Source organism: Mustela nivalis, assembly GCF_964662115.1.
Source record: "Mustela nivalis genome assembly, chromosome: 8".
Classification (NCBI taxonomy): Eukaryota; Metazoa; Chordata; class Mammalia; order Carnivora; family Mustelidae; genus Mustela; species Mustela nivalis.
In genome coordinates, this window is record NC_139027.1 from 115,122,536 (window position 1) to 115,135,224 (window position 12,689).

At 43.5% G+C, this 12,689-nt stretch overlaps 1 protein-coding gene across 1 annotated transcript in view; it reads left to right on the top strand.

The window, feature by feature from the left end:
- RNF24 (ring finger protein 24) overlaps window positions 1-10,021 on the top strand; it is a 99,481-nt gene extending 89,460 nt beyond the window's left edge. The window contains exons 5-6 of the mRNA XM_082744510.1: window positions 7,737-7,816; window positions 8,533-10,021. Coding sequence (XP_082600636.1) covers window positions 7,737-7,816; window positions 8,533-8,671 — 219 coding nt within the window. The 3' untranslated portion in view covers window positions 8,672-10,021. The remainder of the gene's footprint in view (window positions 1-7,736; window positions 7,817-8,532) is intronic.
- Window positions 10,022-12,689: the final 2,668 nt, after the last annotated feature.

Genomic DNA, 12,689 nt, shown 5'->3' on the forward strand with positions numbered 1-12,689 from the left:
GCTTCCTTCTGGCCTTCATGATTTCCAGTGAGAAATTCATAGTTATTCAAATCCTTAATCCTCTATCAGTAATATGTCCTTTTTCTCCAGCTGCTTTCAAGATTTTTTTCTTTGTCTAGTTTTCAGCAATTAATTATGATATATGTGAGCATGGATTTCTTTGGATTTATCCTGTTTGGGGTTTAGTCAGCTTTCATAAATGTGTAGGTTTGTCTTTCACCAAGGTTGGTAAATTTTCAGCCATCATCCAGATTTTGTTTCTGCATTGTACTTTTTCTGTCCTGCCACCAAATCAGAGGCGGCCTCCTCCACCTGTTGTGGCCGTATGAACCAGAATACACATAGCCTTGTAGAACCCTGAGTTCACATCCACAGTACAGTGGTAGAGCCATCCATGTAGCTTCCGGATTTGAATTAGTCCATCCCCTGTTCCATCACATATTTCCTGTATCTACAGAAGGGTAGGAGACCCTGTTCCCCTCTGCATTTCAGCAGCAGCTGGGATCCTAGCTGCACAAGGACTAGGAAGAGCTATCTTTAGGTCAGTTTTCCCAAGTCAGGTAGGGAGTGGGTGAAGAGTGGTATAACAGACATGCTGTGGCTCTGCTCTGCCCTGCTTTCCACAAGAAGAGACTACAAAAAGGTTGGACCGATTGGAGTTGCCCCCTATAGAAAGAACATCTTTTCCTTCTTCTCCTCCCTCCCCATGGGTTCATCCCCTTCCCTCTGCTCCAGTGAGGAAGTGGCTCTGGCAGTGCAGATTTTGTCACATCCTTTTGTTATGTAAGAGGAGATTGAAACTACTGATAAGTCTTCTTATAAATCACTTTTAAATTAGTGTACAAACTTTGCTTTTAAATTAGTATACAAATCTTTGGAGCCCAATTGAGGTTTGTCCCAAGTTTGTTTGGATTGTAAAAACAGAAAAAAAAACCTACAAAAGTTGAAAGCATGTCTAAGGAACTGACAGGATACAGGACCCTAAAGATTGAGTGGGTAGAATATAGTCCACCAGTTTGACCAAGGAACAGTGATCCTATGGGAGAGAAGGTCATAAGTCAATGAGGCATGTATAGTAATGGACCAAGGACGTGAACAAATGAGGGCCATGGAAGGGACTGCCTACTATATTTCAGTTTGGAACAGGAAAGTTGGATCTTTCCTGAATAGCACAACCATCTTTAGGTTCTTTTATAGCTTTCAAAGATTCCAACTTTAAATGATACTTCTGAACTAGAAATGCTACCTTTGCAGAAGATGTGATATCCTCATAACCATTCAAGGAATGTATAATGATAATGAGTGCCCACCATAGAATATATTTAAAAGAAAACCATTTTGGCTGAATCACCTGAGCTGTATAATTTTTTGGGTGTGACATTGTCTTCCCCACATGACTCTCTATTCCCCAGCTTCTGGCAGGGCTGAGATTATCATAGGATGCATTCTTTGACTTCAGAAAATGAAAAGTGATAAGGAACCTTTCCTCTCTCATTCTGTCAGGTCCTAATGTCAAGACCAGACGAAGGCATCACAAAAAAAAAGAACTCCAAACCAATATCCCATATGTATATGAGGTGAAAAAATCCTCAACAAAATACTAGCAAACCAAATCTACCAGCATATAAAAAGGATTATGCATTGTAACCAAGTGGAATTTATCCCAGGAATACAAGGTTGGTTCGACAAAGGAAAATCAGTCAATATGAACAGATAAAGGGAGGGAAAACCCCACATGATCACTTCAATAGATGCAGAAAAAGCATTTGATAAAATTTAACATTCTTTCATGATAAAAACACTCAACAAACTAGGAATAGAAGGGAACTTCCTCAACTTGATAAAGGACATCTATGAAAAACACAGAGCTAACATCCTAATGGTGAAAGGCTGACCGCTTTTCCCCTAAGGTCAGAATAAGACAAGGATGCCTGCTCTTACCACTTTTATTCAATATTGTACTGCAGGGTCTAGCCAGAGCAGTTAGGCAAGAAAAAGTAATAAAAGGTATCCAGATTAGAAAGGAAGAAGTAAAACTGTATTTGCAGATGACATGGATTTATAAAAACTGAAAATTCTAAAGAATCCACCAAAAATCATGAGTGCTAATAAATGAGTTCAACAGATGTCCAGGATACAAGATCAATATACAAAAACCAGCTGTATTTCTATGCATTGGCAATGAATAATTCAAAAGTGAAATTAAGAAAACTATTCCATTTATAACAGCATCAAAAAGATTAAAGTAACTGGGAATAAATTTAATAAAGAAGCTCAGACTTCTACACTAAAAACTACAAAATATCCTTGAAGGATATCTGGGACGCCTGGGTGGCTCAGTCAGCTAAATGTCTGCCTTCGGCTTGGGTCATGATCTCAGAGTCCTGGGACAGAGTCCCACATCAGGCTTCTTAGACAGCAGGAAGCCTGCTTCTCCCTCTGCCCGCTGCTCCTCCTGCTTGCGCACGTGTGTGCATGCTCTATCTCTCTCTCTGACAAATAAATAAATGAAATCCTCAAAAAAAAAAAAAAATCCTTGAAGGATATTAAGGAAAATCTATGTAAGTGGAAAGACCTACTGTGTTCATGGTTTTGAAGACCTACTATTGATAGGATGGCAATATTCCCCATAATATTTACAGAATCAACACTATCCCTATCAAAATCATAGCTGTCTTTTTTGGGGGGCGGGAAGAAATTGACAAGCAGACTTGAAAATTCATGTGGAAATGCAAGGAACCTAGAATATCCAAAAAACAATCTTGAAAAAGAACAGAGTTGGAGGATTCACACCTCCCAATTTTGGAACTTAAAGCTTCAATATTTAAGACAGTGTGATACTAGCAGTTGGAAAAACATGCAGATCAACAGAACAGAATTGAGAGTTCAAAAACAAACTTACACATTTATGGTCAATTGATTTTTTTTTTTTTTTTTTTAACAGAGATCACAAGGAGGCAGGGGGGTGGGGAGAAGCAGACTGCCTGCTGAGCAGAGAGCCCAATTCCGGGCTCGATCCCAGGACCCTGGGATCATGACCTGAGCTGAAGGCAGGGGCTTTAACCCACTGAACCACCCAGGTGCCCCTGTCAATTGATTTTCAATAAGTGTGCCAAGGCAATCCAATAGGAAAAGAATAGTTGATTCAATAAATAGTGCTGTGATAACTAGATGACCAAATTATATGCAAAAGAATGAAGTTGGAAACCTGCTTCACACCATATACAAAAATTATCTAAAAAAGGGACCAAAGACCTAAATGTAACAACTGAAATTATAAAACTCTTAGAAATAAGCATAGAATCACATTTTGTGACTTTGGGTTCAATAACCCAAATAGTTTCTTAAATATGACACCTAAAGCACAAGCAACCAAAGGGGGAAAAAAAAACATAAATTGAACTTCATCAAAATTTAAAAACCCTCGTACTTCAAATAACATTATCAAGAAAGTAAAAAGACAACCCACAGGGAGAAAAGATTTGCAGATCTTATATCTGTTAAGAGTCTAGTATCCACAATATATAAAAAGCTGTTATAACTCAATAATAAAAAGCCTACAAAATAAAAAAAAAAACTGTAAATATTTTATATCAGTCCTTTCATCCTAGCAAGTCTTCTGCAGAACAGAATCTTTTTAGTTTGATGAAGTCCAGTTTATTGATTTTTTTTCCTTTGGTTGTTTATGCTTTAGGGATGATATAATGCTTTTTTTTTTTTTTTAAGATTTTATTTATTTATTTGACAGAGAGAGATCACAGTAGACAGAGAGGCAGGCAGAGAGAGAGAGAGAGGGAAGCAGGCTCCCTGCTGAGCAGAGAGCCCGATGCGGGACTCGATCCCAGGACCCTGAGATCATGACCTGAGCCGAAGGCAGCGGCTTAACCACTGAGCCACCCAGGCGCCCTGATATAATGCTTTTGATGCCTATGCATGTCCAATTACTCCAGTACCATTTGTTGAAAAAGTTGTCCTGTCATTGAAATGTTTTTGCTTCTTTGTCAAAATCAGTTGGCTATCTGATAAGAGATTTTTATCTAGAAAATTTGTAAATAAATTGTACATGTTAATAATAAAAAGAAAAATAACGCTACTAAAAAAAATGGGGCAAAGACATTTCTCCAAAGAAGATATGTAACAGACCAATAAGCACAAAATCATTAGTCAAAAAATGCACATCAAAACCACAGTGAGATACCACTTCATACCACCTAGGATAGCTATAATCAAAAAGACAATAATAATAACCTGATGATAAGGAGAAATTGGACCCTTCATACACAGCTGGTGGGAATATGAAATTATGTAGCCACTCTGGAAAACAGTTTAGTAATTTCTCAGAAAGTTAAATACAGGGACGCCTGGGTGGTTCAGTTGGTTAAGCAACTGCCTTCAGCTTTGGTAGTGATCCCAGGGTCCTGGGATTGAGCCCCATGTCAGGCTCCCTGTTGAGTAGGGAGCCTGCTTCTCCCTCTCTACCCTGTTCATGCTCTTTTGCTATCCCTCTCTCTCAAATAAATAAAATCTTTAAAAAAAAAAAAAGTTAGAGTTACCATAACAATTACTCCTAGATAAATACCCAGAGAATTGAAAAGACAATTACGGAACACCTGGGTGGCCCAGTTGGTTAAGCAGCTGCCTTCAGTTTAGGTCATGATCCCAAGGTCCTGGGATCCAGTCCTACATCAGGCTCCTCGATTTGCAGGGAGCCTGCTTCTCTCTCTGCCTCTGCCTGCCACTCTGCCTACTTGTGTTCTCTCTCTCTCTCTCTGACAAAAAAATAAATAAATAAAATCTTTAAAAATAAAAAATTTTAAAAACTCAATTACTTGTCTGGTTTGTTGTTGTTGTGGGGTTTTTTTAAGATTTTGTTTTTAAGAGATTTTTATTTATTTATTTAAGAGAGAGAGAGAGAGAGATCACAAGTAGGCAGAAAGGCGGGCAGATAGAGAGCGGGAAGCAGGCTCCCCATTGAGCAGAGAGCGCAGTGCGGGGCTCGATCCCAGGACTCTGAGATCATGACCTGAGCTGAAGGCAGAGGTTTAACCCACTGAGCCACCCAGGCACCCCCTTTTTTAAAAATTTATTTTTTTGTCAGAGAGAGTGTGTGTGTGTCCGCAAGCACAAGCAGAAGGAGCAGCAGGCAGAGGGAGAAACAGACTCCCCATAGGAGGGAGCCCAATGTGAGACTCCATCCCAGGGCGCTGGGATCATGATCTGAGCTAAAGGCAAACACTTGACAGACCTGGCCACCGAGGCGTCCTTCAGTTATTTGTTCAGAGCAACATTATTCTCAATAACCAAAAGGTAGAAATAATCCAAGCTGCTGTCAACATATGAATGGGTAAACAAATATGGTATATCCATAATACTATTTAGCCATAAAAATGAATAAACGTGGATGAACTTTGAAGGCATTGTGCTAAGTAAAAGAAGGCAGACAAAAAATACCACATATTGTAAGATACCATTTCATGATTCCATTTCATTCTGGAAATGACCAGAATAGACCAATCCATCCAGACAGAAAGCTGATTAGTGGTTGCCAGGGACTGGGAAGAAGGGGGAATAAGGGAGCGACTGCTTATGGGTGTGTGCTTTGGGGGCAGGGAATGAAATGTCCTGGAATTGGGTAGTGATGATGGTTGCACAATTCTGTGAATATATTAAAAACTGTTGAATTGTATACTTTAAAGTGGTGAATATTAATGTGAATTACATCTCCATTTTTAAAAAGGTTTGGGAAGTTACACTGGAGAAGCAATCTTGTTGAAATACTGGGAAGTAAAGCTGATTTGCAAAATATGATCTGTAAAGTTATAAAATTAGTTTGGCACTTCATGGAACTTTTGAGAAGTCAGATCTGAGGCTTTTCTCTTTGTGACTACCCTTGGCTTCTAGTCACCTATGGCACTTAACACGTCAGAATTTATCTTTATTTTTTTCTGGGTGACTATGGTTTCAGAATTTGTTTAAAAATATAATAGCACATTATAATCATTAGTCATAACTCTGTTTTGAAAATGCTACAAATCTAATCTTGGATCCTAGAAAAATAAGCAAATTAAAATGAGTGGCTTACCAACTTCTTGCCCTTTGTTAGGATCAGCATTGAATCTCCAGAAGCAGAGCCAGTAGTCCTAACCCTCTTTACCTCCTGTGCTGGGAGGGAAGCTTTGTGTTTAAAGTCAGAAGGGCCTGTTCATATAGTCTGTGAGGTGGGAACATCATCCCCCTTTACAGATGGGAAGCTAAAGCCCAAAAAGATGGCCCCAAGGGCTGGAAGTGCTAGTTTCTCACTTTTCCTCATAGCTTATTCTCAGCCTTCCTCCAGAAGTGCACCCGTCATGAAATTTAAATGAAAATAAAATGTAAATGAAATTTAAATGTAAATAAAAACCACTAGTATTGATAGACTGCCTGCCTTACTTCCTCCTCAGCCCTGCCCATTGTCTGAACTGATGACAGTGGGGCAAGTAGTGTCCCCAGTTTACAGATGAAGAAACAGAGCTTGAGAGGCATCATGATGGCTGAGGTCCCACATCTAGTGGGTGTTTGAGCCAAGGCTAACTGTCCTGGCTTCTCCCATGCTATCTTCACAGTAATGCTGAACCTAAGACAGTTATTCATTTTCCTCCTCCTCTTGTGAAGATCCTATCTGCTGTGTACACAACCCCGCCCCCCGAGAGCTCCCCCAAAGAAGGGTGTTGGAAACCAACATTAAGAGCACTGACCACAGGGCACGAAGAGCCATGTGTCCTGCCACATAACTTAAGAAGACTGGGTTACATATTACAGGTGAATGAAGATACAGGCAACAGGGGGTCATGTCGATGGGATGGACAAGAAATAGTGGTGGTTGAACCGGGATCCCTGGAGGTGGACAGGGAAGGAAGCAGGAAGGAGTTCAACCTTTGGGCAGGAGACAAGTAGTACAGCAAGACATCTGTGCAGTGGACCTGGATCCCCAGCCAGGCATCGTTACTCAACAAGGTGGTTACTCTGAGCCTGTTTTCTCATCTGTAAAGTGGGTATATACAATGATACTTGATGTCCCTGGGTGCTAGAATGTGCCCAAGTAGTAGTGGTTAGAACCCAGCATCTGGCTGTGAAGGAGGTGGTCTTTTTCCATGCAGTAGAGCCTGGCCACCTGTCAGAGGATGATCCTCTCTACAGCTCCATCTGTATATTTTCATAAGTTTAACTTTAGTGACTCTTGAATAACTCTCTATAAGACACTGATAGAACTGTGCCAAAGTGAAGGGCCCCAGGAACTATAAAAAGCATGTTATCGCAGGCTGTGCCATGGTTTGTAATTTCTACATTATGAAAAACAAAAGGAGACCCCCCAGGGCATGAGCCGTCCCCCTTAGGGGCTGTGCTGCTGAGCAGGCATTCCCTGGGAGTCAGCCCCTCATCCACCACAGGAAAATGGTATTATATTCAGTCTGTCTACTAAGAATAAACCTAAGTGAGACTCTGCCAGTGCACTGAAGTAAAGGAAGCTGCCTTTGCTGTGTCTTCCTGTCTGCCCTCTATCTTGAAGACAGGTGACAGGAAAAGCAGAAGACTCTTCTTCAGAAGACCTGGCGCATTCCAGCCTGTTTATTTCACTTAAGGAGTCATGGGACCTTGTAAGCCCCTTCAAATGGCTGGCCCCAGGGGTCTGTACTTTACTTCGGGGCTGCGAGTGTACTTAGCAGACATGTTGCCTCACCTGTGAATTTGTCTTTCAGCTCTGTGCAGTGTGTCTAGAAGACTTCAAGCCTCGAGATGAGTTGGGCATTTGTCCATGTAAGCATGCCTTCCACAGAAAGTGAGTATTGGTGTAGAATTACTTAAAGAGACCTGTGTTTGAGGTGTATTGAGCAAGTTGTGGGCTTGGGACAGTGCCAGACAAGCTTGACAGCTTTATGACTGGTCTGCAATGCAGAAAGCAGAATGTACCCAACAGAGTGAGTGTGTGTGTGTGTGTGTGTACACGTGACATTAGGAGAGATTATGGTGATGGAACATGACTACCAGGCAGGACTTTAAGCAGAGAGCCAGATAAGCCACCTCCTTAGAACCAGGGCTATAAGCAGCTACTTAACTGGAACTTTCCAAGAGAACTTCTAGTCTTAAAAACTTACTTTAATCAAAACCATGGTTATTTTAAATAAAAATAATAAAGTATGAATGTAAATGGTAGAGGAGGCCATCTCCCATGAAGACATTAATATTCCCCCTTCTCTGACAATTTTGTTATTTCTATTAAAAACTTTTATTTCTCCTACTTCCTACCACCATCTTCAGTGTACTTCATTAACAAGTCGGGATAATTTGAGAATATAGCATGCTGTGGTTTCTTAGTATCACCTTTTGGAAAACTAGAGGCTCTGGTGTGCCTGCTGGTGGACCTATTTGGGACCCGAGTGTTCACACCGACCCCTGGCTATAAGGGACAGAGGTGTTCAACCCATGATGGAGGTGGGCAGGAGGCACCACAAGCATGGGACTGACCTCACCCTCCTGTGTTGTCTCACCTTGCAGGTGCCTTATTAAGTGGCTGGAGGTTCGGAAGGTGTGTCCACTGTGCAATATGCCAGTTCTGCAGCTGGCCCAGCTGCACAGTAAGCAGGACCGTGGACCCCCACAGGGGCCCCTGCCCGGGGCAGAGAACATTGTATAGCTCCCCCAAGGATCAAACTGCTGCGGGATCCAACGTCCATGTGGAGCCAGGAGGAACACAGGTGGTCTCTGTGTTGGCTGCTCTACCTGGGGCACCAGCTACCACTTCCTTTGCCTCGTGAAGAACTCGGGCCAGCTAAGCTGGAAACCCAGACTTCTGGGTCTTGTGACAACCAAAGCACGCTGACACTACCCCATGCCAAGAGAAGAGGAGTGGATGAAGGATGAGCCCTCCAGTTATTTTCAAGAAATGTCATGAGGGTCTCTTGCTGACGCCATTACTCTGTCTCCCAGATACTTATCTCCATGTCAAGGTGAATCTTTATCAAGCAGAAGGGAAGATAAACAGAACTGTTAGAGAAGGGAACTGAGGGCAGGTCTTTAAAGCCACCCCCGCCCCCTACCCTGTGGACAGATGAGCTATGCAGACCGTGCATGCCTTTGCAGCAGCAGACCCTCCCAGCAGCCCCTGAGCCAAGTAAAACCAGCGGTTACCTCAGCTGAAGCACGACTGGTTGCCAGTGATTGGTGAGGCAGTGCCAACAAGGCTTTTCACATTATGTTCCTTTGATAAGGTCATCTTGGAACCCAAGGGCTTTGGTTATCACAGAGCAGCAGTGCTCCTCACCACCCCCTTCTCCCTCAAGTTCACGACACTTGCTTATCAAACCATCTGGAAACATTAGATGCGCTTGAAAAGGCCTGGTCAGAAGCCATTTCCTCTTATTTCCCCGACTCTCCAGTGAGGCCTGGCCAAGGTGCCCATCAGGAGCCCCAGCTGGGTGTGGACCTCTAAGCCAATGCCATCCCTGTGTGACCCAGAGGGCCTCAGGGTGCTGCCCACACCACCACAGGCACAGTGTGGCTCCAGCACAGCTGCTAGTCTCAGCCCACTGCCTTGGTAAAGAGCTGCTGTGAGCCCCTCAGACGGCTCCTAAGGGGAGCTCCCTCCTGAGAATGGCCGGTTGTCCCAGCCCTGCTGTGATGAGGATGCTGACCCCCTTGCCTCTCCCCTCTCCTTCCCTCTGTTCTCTTCTTTCTAGATACCGTTTCTACTTGAGAAAATGCCGGTCATTGGTGTTTTAACAATTTGAAGCATCCCAAATAAGATCCTTATGTAATTCCGAAGCTGGGGATCCACTTGAAATTGTAAATAGTGTCAGGAAGCGCCTACGGGACACTGTTCCCCTGCTGGTGTGTGCCTCACTATTCAGACTTGCGATAAGTAACTGAAAGTGTCTTTACAGGAGAGAAATGCATGCTGCTCTTTAGCCCTTTCTGTCCAACTTTTCTAGAAATGATTCCCCATCTGTTCAGATTTATGAATACTGTACAAATCAGCTATCTGAAATGGCTTTGGGTCAGATAGAAAGTTCTTTTCTTCTTTCTACGTCCTTCTGTCATGGGGTAGACTCCTTGTCAACAGCTTTGCTCCATCCCACAGGTGTGAGGAGGACAGTTTCTCATTGGAAATGTGGTCTGCATAGTATAGAGAGTGGATGGAGGAAGCTTTGCTACTCTATTCGTGGCAGGTCTCTATGGATTTTTTTCTGGAAAAAAGGTCTCTAGGGATTTTTTCTCTGCGGTCTTAGAATGGAAGAGGGAACCTGTCCTTGGCTCAGGTGGCTGGGGCCAGAGGAGGAGGAAAATTCCCACTAGCCTAGGAAAGTTCTGGGCAGAATCCAGCTTGGAAAATTACAAATCCAGTTGGTCAGAATTGGCTCTTTGCTCCGTGTGACCTATTCATGGCACGCCAACTGGCTGCTGGTTAAACGGAGCAAGGAAGTGTGGGATCTTTTTATATGAAAGCCTTAGCCTGTTGGGCGTCCTTGAAAAGAACTTTTCATGTGTTCCTACTTCCATCGCTTCTGCGTTGTTTCCATAGCATAATGGAGCTGCATGCTGCAAAGCACCCAGTTTACAGTGCAAGGTTTCCAGTGACCATTTCAGAAATAAGCCTGCTTCTGGACTAGCCTCATTAGTGGCCAACACCCACCATTTCCCATGGAATGGCCTTGGGATGAATCTCACCTTGTCATTAATGGGGTTAGAACAGGAAAGAATTTTTCTCCTCAAAGGAGGAATTCTTGTGTTCTAAACTGCAAATGATCTCCGCTCACAGCTTCACCATGATTATAACCCATCAGTTGGAGCCTTTTTCTTCAGTGTAAGGAGACCGCCCCAAAGCCCCTATATGTGTAGGGAAGTAGATGAGTTCATTTCCTGTTACCACAGGAAACGCAAGTTGACATGGTGCGGAGTTCCGGCCGGTGGAGGAAAGTTCAGGAACACTGTGCACTCTCCGCTGGGCACAAACCCCCATGAGGTACCACCCGCGTGACCTCAACACCCATGAATGCGGAGCGCTTTGTAAATGCAGCTCTTCCCCCAGGGTGGGGCTGGACGTGGCGCGCTGCTCGTGGTCATCTCCTTTCTTGGCTTCTTCGTCTCCCTGCAGCATATGGCCAGCGCCACACACAGTAGTTCCTGCAACTGTTAGCAACACAACCTGAATGCACTTGCTCCCATCTGGGTCCTCCAGGACTCTCTGCTGCACTGCTGTAACTGCCAGTGGCCAGCACTTCACTTTTACATCTATCTTTAATTCTGATTAAAATACAGCCTTCTGTGGTAATGTCCATTTGGACACTAACAAGTTAAGGATCCCCTAATATTCTTGGCACAAGCTTATACCTTAGAGGCCAGCCTTGCCACATCTGTCTTGTTGGTGAGTTGATGGTGGCCTTTTGTTAATCTCTAGACACATGGGGCCTTTGGTCTGTCTGCTCTTGGGCCACTGGCTGGTGACATGGTAGTTTTTTTACTTTCTCTTAATGAGTCTTAAGCAGCTCCAAGATCGGATGTTACTTGTATGTTGTGGGTTTAAAGAACGTAACTCAGCCCTAACTGAACTCCATGGGTGACTGCATCATTCTCTACTTATTGCTAGGGGTATAGTTGAATTTAGCTGGCTTTAGAAACGGAACAAAACCAGCCTGACTTGATTCCTGAATGAGTAGGTGTTAAGATACTGTCCTCAGCCGCTTTTATTTGCCACAGTGTGTTTGGTTGGGCCTGTCCCTAGCAGGTAAGGTACTTGTAGTCTGCACCCACCCAGGCAGGGAACAGGACAAGACAGAAATGGCCAGATGGGAGTAGACAGCCCATGGGAAGTTTGGGGTGAGGAGTACAGGGAACATCCCATCATTGCCAGATAGCTAGTTCTTGACATGTCTTGACAAATGAAGAACCTTTCCTCCAATGCCAAGTCTCTTGGGCCCATCAGGGGAATGATTTGCCCTTTTCCACAGACCCACTTCAAAGCCTGTCACCTCCATGGCCTGCTCCTACTCTGCTAAGCTATTCTGAACAACTATAGTAATTTTCTGAAAGGCTGAGAATTACAAAATGAACACAGGGAGGCATCCCTAGAGCTCTGGACAGAAAAAGTGCGCAGTGACTTGAAATCCTCCCTGGCCATTCACCAGCCAAGCGTCTTTATGCAAGTTAGCCTCTCAAAGCTGGTTTCCTTATTCATCACCTAAGAATTGTAGTAATGTCTTTGCTGGTTCTTGTGTGGACCAGCCACGTCCAAAGCCTGGTGGGAAGTTGGGCTGGGGTTGTGGAAGCTTCTGAGTAGGGGACATCATAATGCATGCCACGCAAGGCTCTTCTGTAGTTCAGGTAGCAATAAAACCTCAGCAGGAGCCTCCTGAGGGACAGATCTTCCCTAGTCACCTCCATGTAACTTTGCCCATAGTGCTCCCTAAGTGCTATTCCTTAAGTTTTTGAGTAGGTAATCCCTTCACATAGTTCACAAATCATAAAGTCTTCCTTGCATCCCTGACCTGACAAGCCCAACTTTAACACCCCTTGAACTCCCCCTTTTAGTTTGTTCCATGTAGATCCTTCAAGTGACGATTTATGCATATACAGGTAAATACACACGTGTATGTATACACGAGTGCTTGTGTGTGTATATATAATTTTTCTTTTTTTTTTTTTTTCTAACTTATGTG